Consider the following 19221-nt stretch of genomic DNA (forward strand, 5'->3'; position numbering starts at 1 on the left):
AATGAGATCAAACTAGCTACAGGCATAAAGGGAAACAAGAAGACCTTTTATAAATACATTAAAAGGAAGAGGAAGACCAAGGACAGGGTAGGCCCACTGCTTAGTGAGGAGGGAGAAGCAGTAACAGGGAACTTGGAAATGGCGGAGATGCTCAATGACTTCTTTGTTTCGGTCTTCACCGAGAAGTCTGGAGGTGTGCCTAACGTAGTGAATACAAGCAGAGAGAGGGTAAGTTTAGAAGATAGGATACACAAAGAACAAGTTAAAAATCACTTAGGAAAGTTAGATGTCAGCAAGTCACCAGGTCCTGATGAAATGCATCCCAGGATACTCAAGGAGCTGATAGAGGAGGTATCTGAGCCTTTAGCTATGATCTTTGAAAAATCATGGCAGACAGGGGAGATTCCAGAAGACTGGAAAAGGGCAAATATTGTGCCCATCTATAAAAAGGGGAATAAGAACAACCCAGGAAACTACAGACCGGTCAGTTTAACGTCTGTCCCAGGGAAGATAATGGAGCAGGTAATTAAGGAAATCATATGCAAACACTTGGAAGGTAATAAAGTGATAGGGAATAGCCAGCATGGGTTTGTGAAGAACAAGTCATGCCAAACTAATCTGATAGCTTTCTTTGATAAGATAACGAGCCTTGTGGATAAGGGAGAAGCGGTGGATGTCATATACCTAGACTTTAGTAAGGCATTTGATACGGTCTCACATGATATTCTTATTGATAAACTAGGCAAATATAACTTAGATAGGGCCACGATAAGGTGGGTGCATAATTGGCTGGATAACCGTAGTCAGAGAGTTGTTGTTAATGGTTCTAAATCCTGCTGGAAAGGGATAACAAGTGGAGTTCCTCAAGGGTCTGTTTTGGGACCCGTACTGTTCAATATCTTCATCAATGATGTAGATATTGGGATAGAGAGTACGCTTATTAAGTTTGCAGATGATACCAAACTGGGTGGGGTTGCGACTTCTTTGGAGGATAGGGACATAATTCAAAATGACCTTAGCAAGTTAGAGAAATGGTCAGAGGTAAACAGGATGAGATTTAATAAAGAGAAATGCAAAGTGCTCCACTTAGGAAGGAACAATCAGTTCCATACATACAAGATGGGAAGCGACTGTCTAGGAAGGAGCATGGCGGAAAGGGATCTAGGGGTCATAGTGGACCACAAGTTGAATATGAGTCAACAGTGTGATGCTGTTGCAAAAAAAGCAAATATGATTCTAGGTTGTATCAACAGGTGTGTTGTAAGCAAAACTCGTGAAGTCATTCTGCCGCTCTACTCTGCACTAGTTAGGCCTCAGCTGGAGTACTGTGTCCAGTTCTGGGCGCCACATTTCAAGAAAGATGTGGAGAAATTGGAAAGGGTACAGAGAAGAGCGACAAGAATGATTAAAGGTTTAGCGAACATGACCTATGAAGCCAGGCTTCATGAACTGGGCTTGTTTAGTTTGGAAAAAAGAAGATTAAGGGGGGACATGATAGCGGTTTTCAAATATCTAAAAGGGTGTCACAAGGAGGAAGGAGAAAATTTGTTCCTCTTGGTTTCTGAGGACAGGACAAGGAGTAATGGGCTTAAAGTGCATCAGGGGAGGTTTAGATTGGACATTAGGAAAAAATTCCTAACTGTCAGGGTAGTCAAATATTGGAATAAATTGCCAAGGGAGGTGGTGGAATCTCCCTCTCTGGAGATATTTAAGAACAGGTTAGATAGACATCTGTCAGGGATGGTGTAGACGGAGCTTGGTCCTGCCTTGAGGGCGGGGGGCTGGACTCGATGACCTCTTGAGGTCCCTTCCAGTCCTATTATTCTTTGATTCTATGATTCTATGAAAGGATAAATTGAGCGCTACAAGAGCAAAGAAGAGAAGCTTGAGCTAACATGATATTGCCTAATCTTGCTACATCTGAGCAAGTTGTTCCTGCATTAGAGGCTGCTACAGGAGATGGTAAAGAATGACTTTCAGAAAAGTAGATGTTGCTATACCTGTATTAGCAAGATCACATTTTCAGTAGTGTCACAATAGACAATAGCTAATTTCACCATGCTCCTTCTCCCCTGCACTAATTGGATCCTGTTCTCCAGTTTGGCAAACTCCACACTACACTCTAGGAGATAGAGCCACAGTGCCTTTGCGCAAAACCCTTGTGCACAACATGTGTTGCCAACATGTTCACAAGTGAAGTATAGAGCTGAAGAGGGTTTTTTCTGGGAAGGACTTAGCCCAGTAAATGTTCTTGGTTTTTTGTTTGTTTTTGTGAACTTTAAAGGCTATCACATAAGTTTGCAATATTTTGCAAACTTGTGATTCTCAAGGAAGGGCGTCATGAGCTATATTATACCGGTTGGGGAAATTTGAAGCACTGAGTAATGAAATGACTTCTTCAAGGTCAGTGGCAAAGCCAAGAACAGAACTCAAGTCCTCCACTAGGCTTTGGTGCCCCCATTTGATGAAATGTTTCATATGATATTGGCCACTGTCAGCAGACAGGATACCGGACTAGATGGACCGGTGGTCTGACCAAGTATGGCTGTTCTTATGTTCTTAGAGACCAGATTTGTGGAATTTTGTTAGATGTGAGGTGGAGAGCACAAGAAACTTAGTGCTTTGTGCTGAGAATTTTGGGTTTTATTCAAAATCCAGAAACTCACAGTAATACTTGATGGCACCTGAAGCTCTGTAAACTGAACTAATGCCTTCCTATGAATCCTTGCAGACCTGAACTGCTGAGCTCACGGTCTGGCCCCTAGCAGCTAGGAGTAACTGTTTTTGGCTCTTGAAATATTTTAGGGGCTTCAGAGGAAGCTAATTTCAGCCCTGCCTGGTTGGTGTAAAAATAGCTGGGACTGAAGATCTCTGAATGTGGCAAGGAGGGCACTGCTCTGGCGTGCATGGAAGCTGGAAGCGTGCATGGACATCTGAAGTTATCACTGTACCCCCACAATGCGTATGTCTAGACTACAGAGTTTTTCTGAGATACCTGAAGTATCCTGGAAAAGCTCTGCTGCGTTCAAGGAATTCGTCTGCTTTTCCGAAAAAAAGTCAGAAAAGCAGACATGTTTTGTCAGCTTCCCTGTAAACCTTGTTTTATGAGGAAGAAGGGATTTTCCGAAAGAGGGTTTTTTCCTGATATTTGGCCCCATGTAGATGGGCCAAATGTCAGAAAAGCCTCTTTCGGAAGAAAAGTGGGAAAAGATACTCCAATCATGGTTTGCAATTGGCGTATCTTTTTCGGACTTTTCTTTGTAGTGTAGACATAGCCCATGTGGCTCCAGACTGATGTTAATTTGTAGCTAATTGAGGAAGAGGGATTTTGTTTGTTTGTTTGTTTGTTTGTTTGTTTGTTTTTCTCCCCACCCACAACCACATACTTCAAATATAACCACTTGTAAGAAATTTTCTTTGTCTAAAAATAGCAAGATACACCACGAAAGGGCTTCATTTCCTTTCTAATGGTTTTGCATAGAACTGTGGAGACTCCTGCAGGAAGCAGCACCTTTAATAAACCAGGAGCAAAATCTGTGACTTCATCTATTGATTCAAGGTTCCTTTTTGCCCCACAGTGAAAGTAAAAAAGAGGAGGGTATGTGTATATATTCTGTTTGCTGTGGATTAAGTTACCTTTTTGTTTGTTTGGTTTAAAGTGCCAGTGTGCCTTAGCTGAGCTCCTTTGGTCTAAGCAGTGGAAATTTAAGATTTCATTCAGCAGACAACTGGCTTCTGCAAAACACTGAAGGCCTTACATTTCTGAAAAAGCATAGAATTTCCAGTGTCCAAGGTTACAAACTTTATTCTCTGCTCTTTACAAACTCCAGTGGCTGATAATCTAGTTCCTGTCACTTGTCTCTTCTAAAACCAGCCCTTTGTAACTGGCTAGTGGGAATAACATCTAAATAGAGCTTGGCATATAGACATGATTTGGCAATTATGTTATGTCTCATTAGGAGAACAGTTTCTAACTCAAATGCTCGGCTCAGTAAATCAAGCTAATTGGTGTCTAGCTGGAGGAGTGTATGTTTTAATTGTCAGATAGCAAATGAACATTTTGAGTCTTTTTAGTTGAGTTCCTGTATTTAGTGTCTCATGAAACATAATTGCTCCTTAACATGTACAAATGAGTAGTTGATACTTGTTGTTGTGAAATTGTAATCTTTTAGGAATATGGGAATTGTGTATTTCATGTTAAGATGAAAATTGACATCTCAGATGTCCATGAATACAGTTTCACATGTGTGCGTGCACACACACACACAAAAGGATGACTTCTGTTACCACATCAAAGCTTTAAAAAAGATTAATTTTAAAGAAATCACTGCCCAGGCTTTGTAAGATTTGCGACCTTCCAGTCTAACAAATGGAAACAACGATTATTTTACTTGCTTGGATTTTATATATTTTATGAACACTGTAAAGTGTCTACTAACTGAAACTCCAATAGTTTGATGAAGTTATTTTACTTTGCAGTTTATAGGAATCTGCTGGTATGCACCCACTTCCTGCAGATCATTACTACCGGGCACAAGGCCTGATGTTATGAATATTGTCTTTGACAGTAGTGAGCCATCTCACACTTGTAACTATTAGAAAAAGGGAACAGACTCATATTATATATTTTCCCTACCTAATAAAAAGTGAGAATTGAGAGTATCTTTTACTAAAACTCCAGTCAGAGTCATTTGGAATGGGAGGGGATAGGAAGAGATGGGTAGAAGAGCAGAAGAACAAGTAGTTCAGGCACAAAAATAAAGTTTAAGGATTTGGTTCTAGAGGTATGTCTGTAAGCTTACAGGTAAGAATCAGAATAATATGCTTATAATTTGGCAACTATTATATCATACAGCTAGAGAAAGAAAGAAAGAAACTATGTTTCAAAGTGTGTGGAAAAGGGAATAGAATTATGGTTGAGTGTTCAATATTAGTTATGCATTTCTTGGCCTAAATACATTAGTGAAGTCAGTGGCATTGGTCTGCATTAACATTGGCATATCTGAGAGCAGATTTTGGCTCCCTGACCTTTGACTATCTAGTTTCTCAATTATTATTTATCAATTATTTATCAAAATAAATAAATTATTGGGTTAATTCTTTTTTAACTGAGTTGTGTGTAATTACCATATTCCAAAAAAATTCCAATCAACACTTCTCATTCCATAATGTTTTATCAGTAAATTATTCTGGAGTCTTAATATCTCACTTTCCCCATCTATAGCATCTAGTAATACTTTGTTTCTTGAGGCAGAACTTATGTGGAAGGCAGTGCTTCTGGTTATTCCTTATTAATGCACCCTTCAGCCATTTAGGCTGTATTGGTGCTTTCTGCATTCTGAGATGCCTTGTTTAATTCTTCTGTGAATGGACAGTGCTTGGCATGGTAAAAGAAAGCCACTCCACCACTGCCGAAAGCAGTTTCATATGGAAACAGCAGGTGAACCACTGAGAGGGGAAGGAGGAGAACTTACTAAACAAGGATAGGAACATAATGACAGACATCAATTCAGGACTCTATGTCCATTGTTATTTAAAACAGCAACATTTTAAATTTTGGAGCTGTAATTCTACCTCAGGGTTCTGATGACTACATAAACCATGTGACCTCTGCTCTCGTGGTTTATAAAACTACCAAAGCCCCTCAGTGGAATTCCAGACTTATAATTCACAGCTCCATAATATTTGTACTTTATGCATGTTGTATATATGTTATTGTGGTCCCTAGAGCCCATGGACATAATACTGATTTTTCTCTGATGTGACCTTGCTCTGCTATTTTTCCATACTGGAAGTTGGTTAGTAGCTTGTTGACTTTATTTTCAGAAGTGCTGACTCAGGCTCCATAAAAGCACAGTGTGTGTGTGTGTCTGTGAATGTGAGGGTTATGCATGCATTTATAGTGACTTGCTGTGCTTCAGTAAATTATTGTATATAGAAGAGAGGGTGAGTCTCCCCAGGCTGTGTAATTGGTTTGACAGCCACTTCCACAATGTCTGTGATATCACAAAGGAAAGTGCTGTCAAAACAGCAACAGCATCAAGGATGCTAATGACACAGACATTAAATCTGTACAGAGTAATTGAAAAGGAAGGCATTTGGTGTGTTTGAACAAATAATGTCTTTATATTGAGATGGGTGGAAGCAAACCTTTGGCAATGAATATGTGTTAACAGTAATAGAACCAGATTTAACATCTGTGCATACTTGTGTGTTTTGGAGAAATGGGTGATTGAGAGGCAAAGAAATTAGGAATTCCACAAAACTTGTACAGTAAAGTTAAAATCTTCTTTGAGTGATTGCTTATGTCCATGCATGCGTCGTCACAACATTTTTCCTTTAGCTGTATCTGTTGGGCCAACAGGGGAGACTCCTGGAGTGGTGCTGCTATGCCCCTGATGGCCCTCCACCCCCTCAGTTCCTTCTTACTGCCCATGACAATCCTTGGACCGCGCTTCTGCTCTTGTTCAGCAAGAGTCCTTTAGCAATTACTCAGTGTTACTGTTCTTTGTTCAAGTTCTCACAGTTTACAGTTCTTATCAGTTCTTAAGTAGTTGTTAAGTGTTGTTCTCCTGTTCTGAGGACCTGCCAGGGTTCTGCTCTATGCTTCAAGCCCTGTGAGAAGTGCCAGAGGCCTGTGCCCTGCGTGCCTGTCTTAAGTGCCTTGGCGAGGCCCATTTGTCAGAGGTTTGTAAAATCTGTAAGGCCTTCAAGCCATGCACAAAGTGAGAGAGAGAGACTCGTGCCTGAAGATTATCCTTATGGAGGCACCTTTGTGATCAGCCCTGGCATCTGACCCGGCACCAGCAACTTAGAGCACACTGGCCTTGGTGCGGGAAGCATCAGGCCATTTGTGCACCTGTATAAGGGAGTACTATGGGCTGGCTAGGTTCCAGATTGTCCCCTCATGGCCCACTCTACTAGAGCTCAGGCCTCCTCTGCAGCCTGACATCCTGGACATCTGCAGGAATGCCACGTGGTCCTCTGTCCACACTTTTGCCAACCACTACACACTGACACATCAGACAAGGGAGCATGCTGCCTTGGGTAAGGCTATCCTCCATTCAGCAAAAGGGTAAAACTCTGACCCCGCCTCCTATGGTTTCTGCTTTGGAGTCACCTACATGGAATGGACATGAGCAATTACTCGAAGAAGAAAGAACGGTTACTTACCTCATAACTGTTGTTCTTTGAGATGTGTTGCTCATGTCCATTCCAAATCCCACCCGCCTCCCCTTCGGAGTGATCCAGTAAGAAGGAACCGAGTGGGTGGAGGGCCAGCAGGGATATATTTTGGCCAATATAGTGGCGCCACTCCAGGGGGCTTCCCTGTTGGCTCAACCGGTACTGCTAAGGGAAAATTTTCTGACGACGCGTGCATGCAGCATGCACATACCTACATGGAATGGACATGAGCAACACATCTCAAAGAACAACAGTTATGAGGCAAGTAACTGTTCTTTGTGCACTTGTCAGCCCATCCATCTAGCTCTCAATATACTGTGGCTATAGGGGATTTACATTGGCTGTGGTAATGAAATGGCACTGAAAATATTTTATAGTTTTCTTGGGTGCACAGGTGTTATGTGAGCCACCAGCTCAGGTGATGAGCTCCCAATCTCCTATCAAAGTTGTCCAACTTTGTGTGTGTGTGTGTGTGTGTGTGTGTGTGTGTGAGGGGCGGAGGAGCGGGGGAAAAGAGGGGAAAAAATTGGCATTTAGGGCACCACTTGGGAACAGTGGTGGCACCTGGTGTAATACGCTAGGTGTCTCTCAAGTAGAGTGCACTACAAGAAATGCAGCAGTCAGTCCCCAAAGCGGGTGGTTATTCCAATAATTATATTAATCAAGCCTGCACAAAACAGCTTGGCTATGTCCACACTGCCTCCATTTTGTGCAAAAAATATGCAAATTAGGCAAAGTGTGGAATATTGCTGTACCTCATTTGCATAATTAATTAGGCTCTGTTTTTGCACAAGAGGCTTTTGTACAAAAAGGAGCCGTCTACATGGCTTCTTTTTGTGCAAAAACCCCCTCTTGCGCAAGAACCGTTCTTCCTGAAAAAAATACGGAAGAACAGCTCTTGCACAAAAACACAGCCTCATTAATTATGCAAATGAGGTGCAGTGATATTCCACGCTTCACCTCATTTTCATATTTTTGCACAAAACAGGGGCTGTGTAGACATAGCCTTTTTATATTACTTTAGGCTACATCTAGACTACAGGCTTCTTGCACAAGAAGCTTTTTTGGGAAGAGCTCTCTATACAGCTGTCTTCTAATTCTGAAATCAGTAAAACCATCTTGGATTAGAACACTCCAAACAATGCAGGGTTTAAAATTTGGATCTGAATTTTGTAGTCCAGGTACATATCTGCTTTGAAAAAAAAATCTCAAAGGAAGAAAAATTAGTACTTTATTGCAAAATGTGAATACTCGAGATATAAAATGTTCTCAATTTTTAATCCCATTATTCAATATATTTTTTCAGATCTATTAATATTTTGCCTTAAAAACTAGAAAGGTTAGTGTTTTGCTGAAGATAAGGAGATTCTGCTTATTTTAAACTGTCTCACAAACACCTAGTCATTAAACTATTTTGGTAATGGTTAAGTGTTGTAGTTATGAATACATTGAGGATTTCAGGATAGCATTTAAGCATTGTTCCAGCATAGCTGAAAGCTTGGCTTTTTTACACTTTCAAAATGTATATTACTTAGCAATTGCACCATCTAGTGATGGTACACTGATAATGCCACAGTAGTCTACACATGTCATGCATCTGGTACACTAGAACCAAACTGGTATGTGCATTACTTCAATCTAGAATTAGACATAAACTGCATAGCTCAAATGTAGATTTCAAATCACCAGCCAGGAGTTCCATTCTTAGGCTACATCTACACTACAGCACTATTTCGGTATCCCAAAATAGCTATTCCACATCTTTTGAGTGCACCCATTATTTCCAAATATCACAGGTTCGCTATTCCGACGTCCCTGTAAACCTCATTCCAGGAGCAGTAAGGGACATTTCAGAATAGCGATTTATTTAGAAATAAGTGATGTGTAGACAGCGGCAAATTTCAAATCATGCTATTTTGAAATTAACTCAAAATAAGCTACACAATTTGCATAGCTCAAGTTATGCAGGTTATTTTGAGTTCCAAGTGCAGTGTAGATGCATCCTAGACCGATATCTAGTAGCAATAAGCAAATGATATACTGGAGTTTAAGTAAAATCAAACTGACATAAAACCAAACTGCTCTGTTGAAATAGCCTTGTGTAGTTACCTTGAAAACATAAGGATTATTTTATTGTATTCAGTGACAGACACCCTAGCTTTTAATTTCTCTCTGAGTATCTGCCTGGCAAAACCAAGGTTATCGGTGTATTACAAGCATCTCTGCAACATAGCTCTGCCATGTGGACAACTCTTGGCAGAAGTAGCACAACAAGAGATATTTTTTTCCCCACTTCTTCTTCCTCCTGTGTGTCTGTCCAAGTACTTTGCCTTCAAGGAAAAATACTGTTTCATATCAAGAACTGTAAACATCTTTTTAAAATACTGCAAGCTTTTCTCCACAGTTGGCAGGAAGAGAAAGCCTTGCAGTGTATTGTTTGTGTTGTTTGTAATTTGTTTGTCTTGCATCTTATTTTATTTCTAGAAGGTCTGTCAGTTTGGAGCACCAAATAGGCACTTCGACCTTGTGTTTCAATTTCCAAGCCACACCTGTGGGGACCATAAAAAGATATTTGGGAGAGAACACAAGATGACAGGCTTGAGGCAAAATCCATGAGGGGACAATTATACAATCAGTTCAGGGTCCCTGCTCCCTTTCAGCAGACAACTGACAGGTCCAATAATAGGCCTGTCAACAGATCTCTGCTCCCAAATTAGCTCTCCCTGTAACTCCTTGGCTTGGTGCAGTAGGCAAACAGAAATCCTCTTCCACTACCAATTTGCTTCTTGTGTTCCTTGCATGCAGGTTAGCTTGTCCTCACTAAGGCTTACTTCTATTATGAGGCCACCCAGTGTCAACTCCTCTTGTATACAGGTTGGACATCCCTGGGTCCAGCACCCTGGGGAGCTGACTGGTCCCGGATAAGAGATTTTGCCAGACCAGGGGAGGTCATTTCTGGCCCCTCAGCTGCCAGCCCTACCTCCTGCCCTGCCACCCCACCTGGCTCTGTCCAGATGGGTCACGTGCACCAGGCTTCCCTACATTCCCAGCCCAGCTGGGCCACGAACCAGGCTCCCTCCTGCCTAATGGATAAGGCATCAGCTGTTTGTCGGCTCAGCGCGGCAGCCATGTAAATTTAAATGAAGCGGCGATTATTTAAATCGCCGCTTCATTTTCCTATGTCTGGTAGCCTAATCTACATGCCTCTGGCAACTGGAGTATTGTGTCCAGTTCTGGGCCCCCCACTTTAGAAAGGATGTGGACCCATTGGAGAGGGTCCAGCAGAGGGCAACCAAAATGATTAGGGGGCTAAAGCACGTGACCTATGAGGAGAGACTGAGGGATTTGGGTTTGTTTAGTCTGCAGAAGAGAAGAGTGAGGGGGATTTGATAGCAGCCTTCAACTTCCTGAAGGGAGGATCCAAAGATGATGGAGAGAGGCTGTTCACAGTAGTGACAGATGGCAGAAGGAGCAAGGTCTCAAGTTACAGTGGGCAAAGTCTAGGTTGGATATGTGGAAAAACTATTTCGCTAGAAGGTGGTGAAGCACTGGAATGGGTTACCTAGGGAGGTGGTGGAACCTTCATCCCTAGAGGTGTTTAAGTCTCGGCTTGACAAAGCCCTGGCTGGGTTGATTTAGTTGGGATTGGTCCTGCTTTGGTCCATGGGGGCTGGCCTTGATGACCTCATGAGCTCTCTTCCAACCCTATGATTCTATTTCCCAGAGTCACAGTCCTATGCAGCAAAATGTGATATATTGCCCTGCATACTTGCAGAAGTGCTGCCCCAACAGTAGACTTCCCCACTCCAAACTGATTTGCAAATGAATGGTAGCAATTGGGAACCAGCAGCTTGCAAAAAGTAACGGCAACATGCTTGTCTACCAAGACAGCAGCTCTCATTAGGGTATCCTTGCACCTCAGGTCATGGGCCAGCTCAGTACACACATCCTGGAAGGTTGCTTTACACATCCTGTAGCTACTGCTCTTCAGCCCACACCTGCATGACAGTGCAATCCCACCACTCAGTGTTGGTTTCCCTAGCCCCAAAGTGACTCTTTACTTTGCACAGTTGCTCTGTGACATCCCAATGTAATGCCACTTTGCTGCTGTCCATGTCACTCACATTATTGTCCACATCCGAGTCATCTTCTTCTGAGTCTAAGCTGTGCTGCAATGCATGATTTCCTGTGCTGAACACAGCATAGGAGAGAAGTCTGGGATCCATGATTTCTCACTGCAGATGCTGGAGGGCATAACAAGGACTGTTTGCCCTTTTATAGTTTGAAAGTAAGCCAGAAGCCCCAGGTGGGCTGATGGGAAGCAGAGGTGGCTGATGGGATGTTTTTCATGTTCCCGAAATGTCTTGCCCTAAGTTGCGTGTTACATAGTGCTGAAGGGACGCCAGGCACTGTGGAATGCTTTCCTACATTGCTATGTTCCTTCTATCAATTGGGGAGCTAACAATGAGGCTTGAGAATGTGCTCAGTCTCTCTGTGATCCTGAGCCACTTTATTTTTATGTCTCAGTTTGTCTTTCAGAAAATGGTTCTGATGCCAGTTCACAGGGTGAGGAGTGTTTAAATCATCGGTACAGCAAAAGAAATCATGGTTCTCTATTGAAAGGTGCTATTAAAATACACAGTAATAATTATTCAGGGGCGATACTGGGAGAGTGATGTGCACCTGGGGATTTAAATACAGTTGAGAGAAGAGGAAGCTTTTATTAAATGTGTGCAATAAATGGGTTTGTGCAGAACATGTTAATATAAATTGATACCCTGCTGAGCATTGATATTGTGAAATTCAATTACATTAGAGGCAGATGTCAAGAATCTGAGCAAAATTGTTGCTTGTTATGAGAATGTAATTCTTAGTATTTAAATGTTTTGCCTAATTTCTGGTCAGGTTAAAATTAAATGTCAGCTGAATAGATGGTATTTTGCTTTCCTTATGTTGGATGTTTGTAACTGTACAAAAGGTATGATCTTCCCAGCACCCATGCTGTGCATAGTGCAATGTTTATTTTTGTAGACTAAATAAGTATTTAATAATAAATCATCATCAGAGTTATGAGAGTCTTTGTTGCAGGTATTTCCATAAAAGCTTCACAGTATAAAGAAGCTAAACCCAGATACAGGAATTGTATGTGTGTAAGGCTGAGACATTGATGATTAAGTATTGAAAAAGTTAAACCATAGACTAGAGATGATCAGCCCTGTATAGCATTTGTCAGATCTCAGCAGTAATCATTTGTATTCCATCTCCACAGCAGTACGGATGTGCACACGGTAGCATCACTGCTCAAACTGTATTTAAGAGAACTTCCAGAACCAGTTATTCCCTATGCAAAATATGAGGATTTTCTTTCCTGTGCCAAATTGCTCAGTAAGGAAGAGGAAACGGTGAGTTTTCTGGTTTGATTGTGATATATACATATAGTGGGGTTTTCTTCTAATCTGCTTTGGTTTTGGTACAGGAGCAGAGGCTTGTTCTCTAGTTTTTGCATCAGCTTTAATTTTTTATTAGATACACATTTTTTAACCATATAATTACGTATTTCTAATTTGGAGACTTGTAGGACTGTAGTGGAGAGGTAATCTACCCCAATCCCTTGGTCCATATTGAACTAGATATAGTTACTAGACAATTCCTGACAGTTGTTTGTCTAACCTATTCTTAAATACACCTGTGAAGGAAATTCCGCAACCTTCCTAATCAGTTTGGTACAGTATGATACACATTTTTTTCTAATGACCAACCTAAACTGCAATTTAAGCTTTTTGTCCTATACTGAGAGATTAACAAGAACAATCTCTCTCCCCTCTTGTGTAAACCTGTTGGCTGTGTCTACACTGGCCCCTTTTCCGAAAGGGGCATGCTAATTTTAAACTTCGTAATAGGGAAATCCGCGGGGGATTTAAGTAAAGATGTCCGCTGCTTTTTTCCGGCTTGTAGAAAAGCCGGAAAAGAGCGTCTAGACTGGCCCGATCCTCCTGAAGGTAGGAATAAGAGATCCTCCGGAAAAGGGCTTTATTCCGGAGGATCGGGCCAGTCTAGACGGAGCCATGTAGTTTAGACGTACCCTTACAGATAAGTGTGGTATTTGTAGGAGTTTCAAACTGAGAACTAAGCACAGTCAATTCCAGCACCAGCTCTGGGGTTTATGCCAGCCAGTGTTATACAGTGGCCGTTCTGGACACCCTGGACCAGTGAGGTCAGAGCCTCCCATTCAACACTGAGGCAAGCTGACCCCATTTTAGTGTCATTCTCCATCTCCTCACCACCATTATCCAGCGCTGTTAAGTATTGCACCTCTGTGGTCCAGCTCCAAGTACACGCTGGAGTAGAGGCTGAGTCATTCATCTCCCGTAGTGGCCAGTACCACTCCTGTTCCATTCTCAGCCCCGCCATTAGAGTGCTCCCCTGACACTGCAGGTGTCTTCGCCTCCACACTGGCAGGTTCCCATACAGTGGCCGTTCTGGACACCCTGGACCAGTGAGGTCAGAGCCCAGTGTCAAGGACAGCCTATGAGTACAACTCTCAAGGATTGTTAACCAAATTCCAGGAGCTGCTCCCTGCAGACTAGCACCAGGAATTTGCTGCAGTCCTGGAAAAGGGCAAAACAGTGGCCCGTGCCTCCCTCCAGGTGATGCTGGACTCAGCCAACTCAGCTACTAGAACTATGGCCACAGCCATCATGATGAGATGCAACTCATGTCTCCAAGTGTCTGGTCTCCCCGGCCGTGTCCAGACTCAGGGGTTTTTTCGGGAAAAGTAGCCTTTTCCCAAAAAAACTTCCCCTGCGTCCAGACTCAAGCCGCGTTCTTTCGAAATTATTTCGAAAGAACGCGGCTTTTCTTTCGATGGCGGTAAACCTCGTTTCACGAGGAAGAACGCCTTCCTTCAAAAGTTCTTCTTTCGAAGGAAGGCGTTCTTCAATGTAAAGAGGCCGTCTTCGAAAGAGAGCATCCAGACTCGCTGGGTGCTCTCTTTCGAAAAAGCGGATTTTTCTTTCGAAAGATCCGCCTGCAGTCTAGACGCGATCTTTCGAAAGATGCTCGAAAGAGGCTTGCAGTCTAGACATAGCCCCCCAGAAGTCCAGAACAAAATCCAGAGTATGCAGGTCTGTTCTTCAACAAGACGGACACTAGGCTGCACAGTCTAAACCAGGTGATGCCGAAGTCACTTGGCATTCACATGTCAGCATCTCAGCTCAACCATTTAGGCCGCAACCCCACCTTAGCTTCTTCCCAGGTTCCCCTTGGCGATATCATTCTTACAGTTGGGGCAGGAATAACCACCACAGGCGGCTTTCCCACTCCTTCTCAGACCAAGGCCAGGGCCACTCCAAACTGCCCTCAGGCCCCAAGTGAACTTTTGAAGGTGCACCCAAGGACAGAGCACCGGTTCATTTCCTGGATCTCTCCCCCTTTTGGAAATAACCTATCCCACTTCTACCATGTTTAGCCCATATCAATGGACAGTTAGGTCCAGAGCACAGTAGGGGTGAGATATTCTCTCCAGTTTTCTGCCCTCCCCCCTTCCATCCTTCACCTTTCCCCCCTTACAAGCAGCTCCTCAATCAGGAGGCACTGTTGCTCTTCGCAGGGGTTTCTATTCCCAGTATTTCCTTATCTGAAAGCCAAGGGAGGGCTCTGGCCCATCATGGATTTTGGAAACCTGAACATGTTCGTAATAAAGTTCAGGTTCCACATAGTCTCCTTCCGTAGATCCAGGAGACTGGGATACCGCCCTTGACATAGAGGATGCTTATTTCCCGACAACACAGTTACTATGTACATAAACACAGGCTGGTGCTTACTCCTCCCTTTAATCTCAAAGCTACCCATTGGACTTTTGCATCAAGCATTGTATCCACCTACCAGCATCCCATTTGCTGGTGGCCCAAACAATCATCTTGGCCAATCACCTCAGCCGCTCCTTCAACACCCACATGGGGTCCCTCAGGACAGATATCATCCATCTCCAGAAGTGGGGCTATTCCCCCGCAAACCTGTTTGCGATAAGGGGCAGAAGGAAGTGTCATACATTTTGCTCCTTTCAGAACCTCAGTTACAGCTCCAAAGTGGATGCATTTCACATGGTTCAGCCACCGGCTGTACACGTTGCGTCCCATCAGTACATAGAATCTTCCTCAAAATTCAGCAAGACAAGGTGGACATCACCCTTACAATGCCTTCATGGACTCGGCAGCTTTGGTTCATGATGCTGCTCAGCCTCTCAGTGGGTATACCTATAGCCCTCCTGCTCTGTCCTGACCTTCTTACCCAGAACAATGGCCAATTGCTGCACCCTAACCTTCAGTCCCTCCACCAACTAGGGTTTCAGTGTTCTTAATTGGTTAGGAAGGTCCCATTGGATACCAGAAAACCCTCCACTAGGGCAATATACTTAGCCAAGTGGAAAAGCTTTTCACTTTGGTCTCTCCATCAGGGTATTCAACCTCATGAGACAGCCATGCCCTCGGTCTAGACTACCTTTTCACCTAAAGCATCAGCAACTGGCTCTTTCATCCATCACGGTCCACTTGGCTGTCATTTTGGCTTTCCACACAGAGGTAGGAAACAAGATCCCACTTCGCTAACACAGTAGGCTAAAAAGGTTAAACAACCGGTCCTTCAGTGGGATCTCAACCTAGTCTTGTCCTGGCTTATGGGCCTGCCCTTTGAGTCCCTGGCCCTTTTCCTACCTTTCTTGGAAAGTAATCTTCCTAATATCCGTAACCTCGGGTTTCAGAGCTTCGAGCTCTCACCTGTGAACCCTCAGACATGTTTTTTTAAAAAGACAAGGTTCAACTCCGTTCCCACCTCGCCTGTCTGCCTAAGTGGTCTCCGACTTCTGTGTTAACCAGGACATTTTCCTATCTGTGTTCTTCCCAAAACCCATGCTACTTCTAAAGAGTGGGCTCTTCATTCCCTGGATGTCAGGCTTCTACATTGAACACACCAAGCCATTTCATAAATTGCCACAACTTTTTATTGTGATAGCACAAAGGATGAGGAGACTGCCTATCTCGGCCCAGCATCTCTCCTCATAGATCATGTCCTGCATCACGATCTGTTATGACCTGGCTAAGGTCCAGTTCAGGCCTAGAGAACTAGTCCATGGGGGCACAGGCTTCCTCAGTGGCATTCTTTGGGCATTTGCAGATTCAGGACATTTGCAGAACAGTGACATGGTACTTCATCCACACCTTTGCAGTGCACTACGCCATCACCCAGCAAGCAAGAGACACTGTGGCATTCGGTAGAGCAATTCTAGACAGCAGCATGTTGATCTCCAAACCCTTTTCCTTACTTATCTTTTGTAAATGTTGTTCTTTGAAATGTATTGCTCATGTCCATTCGAAATCTCACCCTCCTCCCATTTCTCCAGTTTGTCCTAATCATTTTGAATTTTAGTTCTATATTCCAAAGTACTTGCAATTACTCCCAGCTTAGTATTATCTGAAAACTTTATAACGGAACTTTCTATACCATTCTCTAAATCGTTGATGAAGATCTTGAACAGAACCAAATCTAGGACCAATCCTTATGGGCCCCAACTCAATATGCCTTTCCTATTAAACTGTGAACTACTGATAACTACACTCTAGAAATGGTTTCCTTTTTAGGTTATCTTTAAATGAAATCTGTGGTTCTCACAGCAATCTAAAAAGGTACCTGAGAATAAAAGAAATACTTCTATACCCATATAAGCTGCATACCATTGAATTATGGTTGAAAGTGGCATGCATTGTGTTAAATGAGTTCCTTCTTGTCTGAAAGACTTCTCTTGGGTCATCTAGGTTATTGTCTTCTATTGGAGCAGGACTGCTCTTATTAGGCCTACCCAACTCTTGTTGAAGTCAACAGAAAACTATTAACTTAAATGGAAATTAACCGGAGATAAAAAGTCAATGGGATTTAGACTCTGAAAAAATTGCTTTGGGCTGAAAAAACATATTTGGCAAGTTGGTCTTAAATTAACTCTGGCTTCATTTACTCTAGACTGATCTTGGAAACTTTCCCTGTTGTCTATGTTTCTTAATGATGTGGAGCCAGATTTCCAACTCTGTTCTACTGGTGTGAAACTTGTGTAATAGAATGAAGGACTTGACCTATTATGCTTTCCCTACAGTAATTCAAGGCCAATATATCTTACTATGTTGAAGTAATGGGTGAGACTGTGTCGTCCTTTTTACATCCCTCTGTGTACTTGTTGGTAGCTACTACATTTCAAAGGAGGAATGCGGAAGTGCCTATCGACTAGTCGAGTAGTCGATAGAAATTCCATCGACTACTTGGCTAGTAAATTACTTGATATTTAACATCCTTGGTTCTTGCTGTGTTGAGTGATCAGTGCTAGAGATAATAAGCCATTTTTTTATCCTGTTGTAATGCTGGTTTAGCAATCTGCTTGTTAGATCATTTGTTTAGTTTTTCAGTCTTCTGTGCTGGACTCTTCTGCAGTGTGAATCATAAATGCTACTGTTCATCTAGATAGCTGTTTGTCTTATTGCCTTTTCTGGCATCTGCTGGGCAAACATTTGCAGTAACATGATCTTCCCATCCTAAGTTGTATTTGTTTTTGCTGATCAACTGAAATCAAACACCCTACAGTGGCTGGTAAAGCACCAAAGGCTGAATTAAAACAGCATCCAAAGGCACTGGCCGTTTCCAGTGGGCACAGAAACCAATTCCACGTTGTTCTGCTCTTCTAAATTTTAGTGAGGGGACAAACTGAAAGAATCTTATTTGACTAGTGCTAGTGCAGGCCTTGTGAGCCAGTCAAAATGTTACTTTGCCCAATTTAAATGGATACTCCAGGCTAGTGACCATAGTTTATCTGGGCGCTATTAAGAAAACATCTGTGTTTACTCCATTTCCATAAATATTTTCTATCTATTTATACCAAAATCTCAATAGTGTCATTATTATTGATTTATTGAATGCTATGAACCTCTCTTTGTTTACACAGGGGGTGAAGGAATTAGTGAAACAAGTAAAGAGTCTGCCATCTGTCAATTACAATCTGCTGAAATATATCTGTAGGTAAGTACTCTTGAAAGAGAATCACACAGGTACTTATTTTAGTGTCCTAGTAGACATTGCTTTCTGTCTGGGTGAATATATCACACAAGAAGTTTAACAAAGAGAGTCAGAGTACTGGTACATTTTACCTAACACAATCACAAGTTTGTTTATCATATTACTAATTACTAATTTACTAATAATCCCTGAGTGGGATTAATGAGCAGCCCAGACCCACCACGAAAAGCTAGGAGATATAGCTGGATAAAAGAATACCACCTTCTGCCTAATTCTGTAAGGAGAAGCAGGGTTATATTTTCAGACCACTTTCAAGCTTCAGTTGGCCTTCGTGATTCACCCAGCTTCTGGGTTAAAAAGGTCAAAACTCCAGAAGCACAAGGGCTCCCAGGAGACGTGGTATGTGTGCACGGGACAGTGAGATAAAATATAGGCTTATAATCAGTAATGTTCTGATGTAATTTGCAACATGTTCATATCTCTGAAGCTCCCAAAGGTGTTGTAAAATCATGAGTACTAATCTCAGGACAGACTGTTCAAAAATAAGAGCAGAAAACAAAATTTGTTGTAAATTCCTAACTTAGATGTCACCAACTAAATGCAGACTCCTCAGGCAGGTCAGCCTTAACTCAGAATTACAGATCTGGGCATGCGGGTTTCTCTTTCTGCCCCGGTGAACCTGGCTTATGGATAGATGGCCATAATACCAAGACCCATGGCAATATTCATGTTACTCCCAATTCCAAAAGACCAGTCATTTATCCCAAGTATGGGGGAGCTTTAGGTCTCACACCAAAGACAATGATTGTAGTCAATCCTATATTAAACTATATAAAGATTTCTTCAATAGGAAAAGGAAAATAAAGAGATATTTGCAAGGTTAAAGCAAGCAAATATAGGCTTATGAATGAAGTTTCAAAGGGTAATAATAGGTTTCTGTAATCAGCAAGTTCTGATTTCTCTTTTAGGGCTAACCTAAGCTAA

At 42.4% G+C, this 19221-nt stretch overlaps 1 protein-coding gene across 10 annotated transcripts in view; it reads left to right on the plus strand.

The window, feature by feature from the left end:
* Positions 1 to 19221, plus strand: part of ARHGAP24 (Rho GTPase activating protein 24) — a 339006-nt gene that overhangs the window by 299384 nt on the left and 20401 nt on the right. For 9 of the 10 annotated variants that reach the window (XM_075929535.1, XM_075929536.1, XM_075929531.1 and 6 more), the window contains 2 exons: positions 12455 to 12587; positions 18167 to 18240. In XM_075929535.1, the coding sequence (XP_075785650.1) occupies positions 12455 to 12587; positions 18167 to 18240 (207 nt within the window). The remainder of the gene's footprint in view (positions 1 to 12454; positions 12588 to 18166; positions 18241 to 19221) is intronic. The other variant, XM_075929532.1, reaches the window with a different exon arrangement.

Source organism: Pelodiscus sinensis, chromosome 5, assembly GCF_049634645.1.
Source record: "Pelodiscus sinensis isolate JC-2024 chromosome 5, ASM4963464v1, whole genome shotgun sequence".
NCBI lineage: Eukaryota > Metazoa > Chordata > Testudines > Trionychidae > Pelodiscus > Pelodiscus sinensis.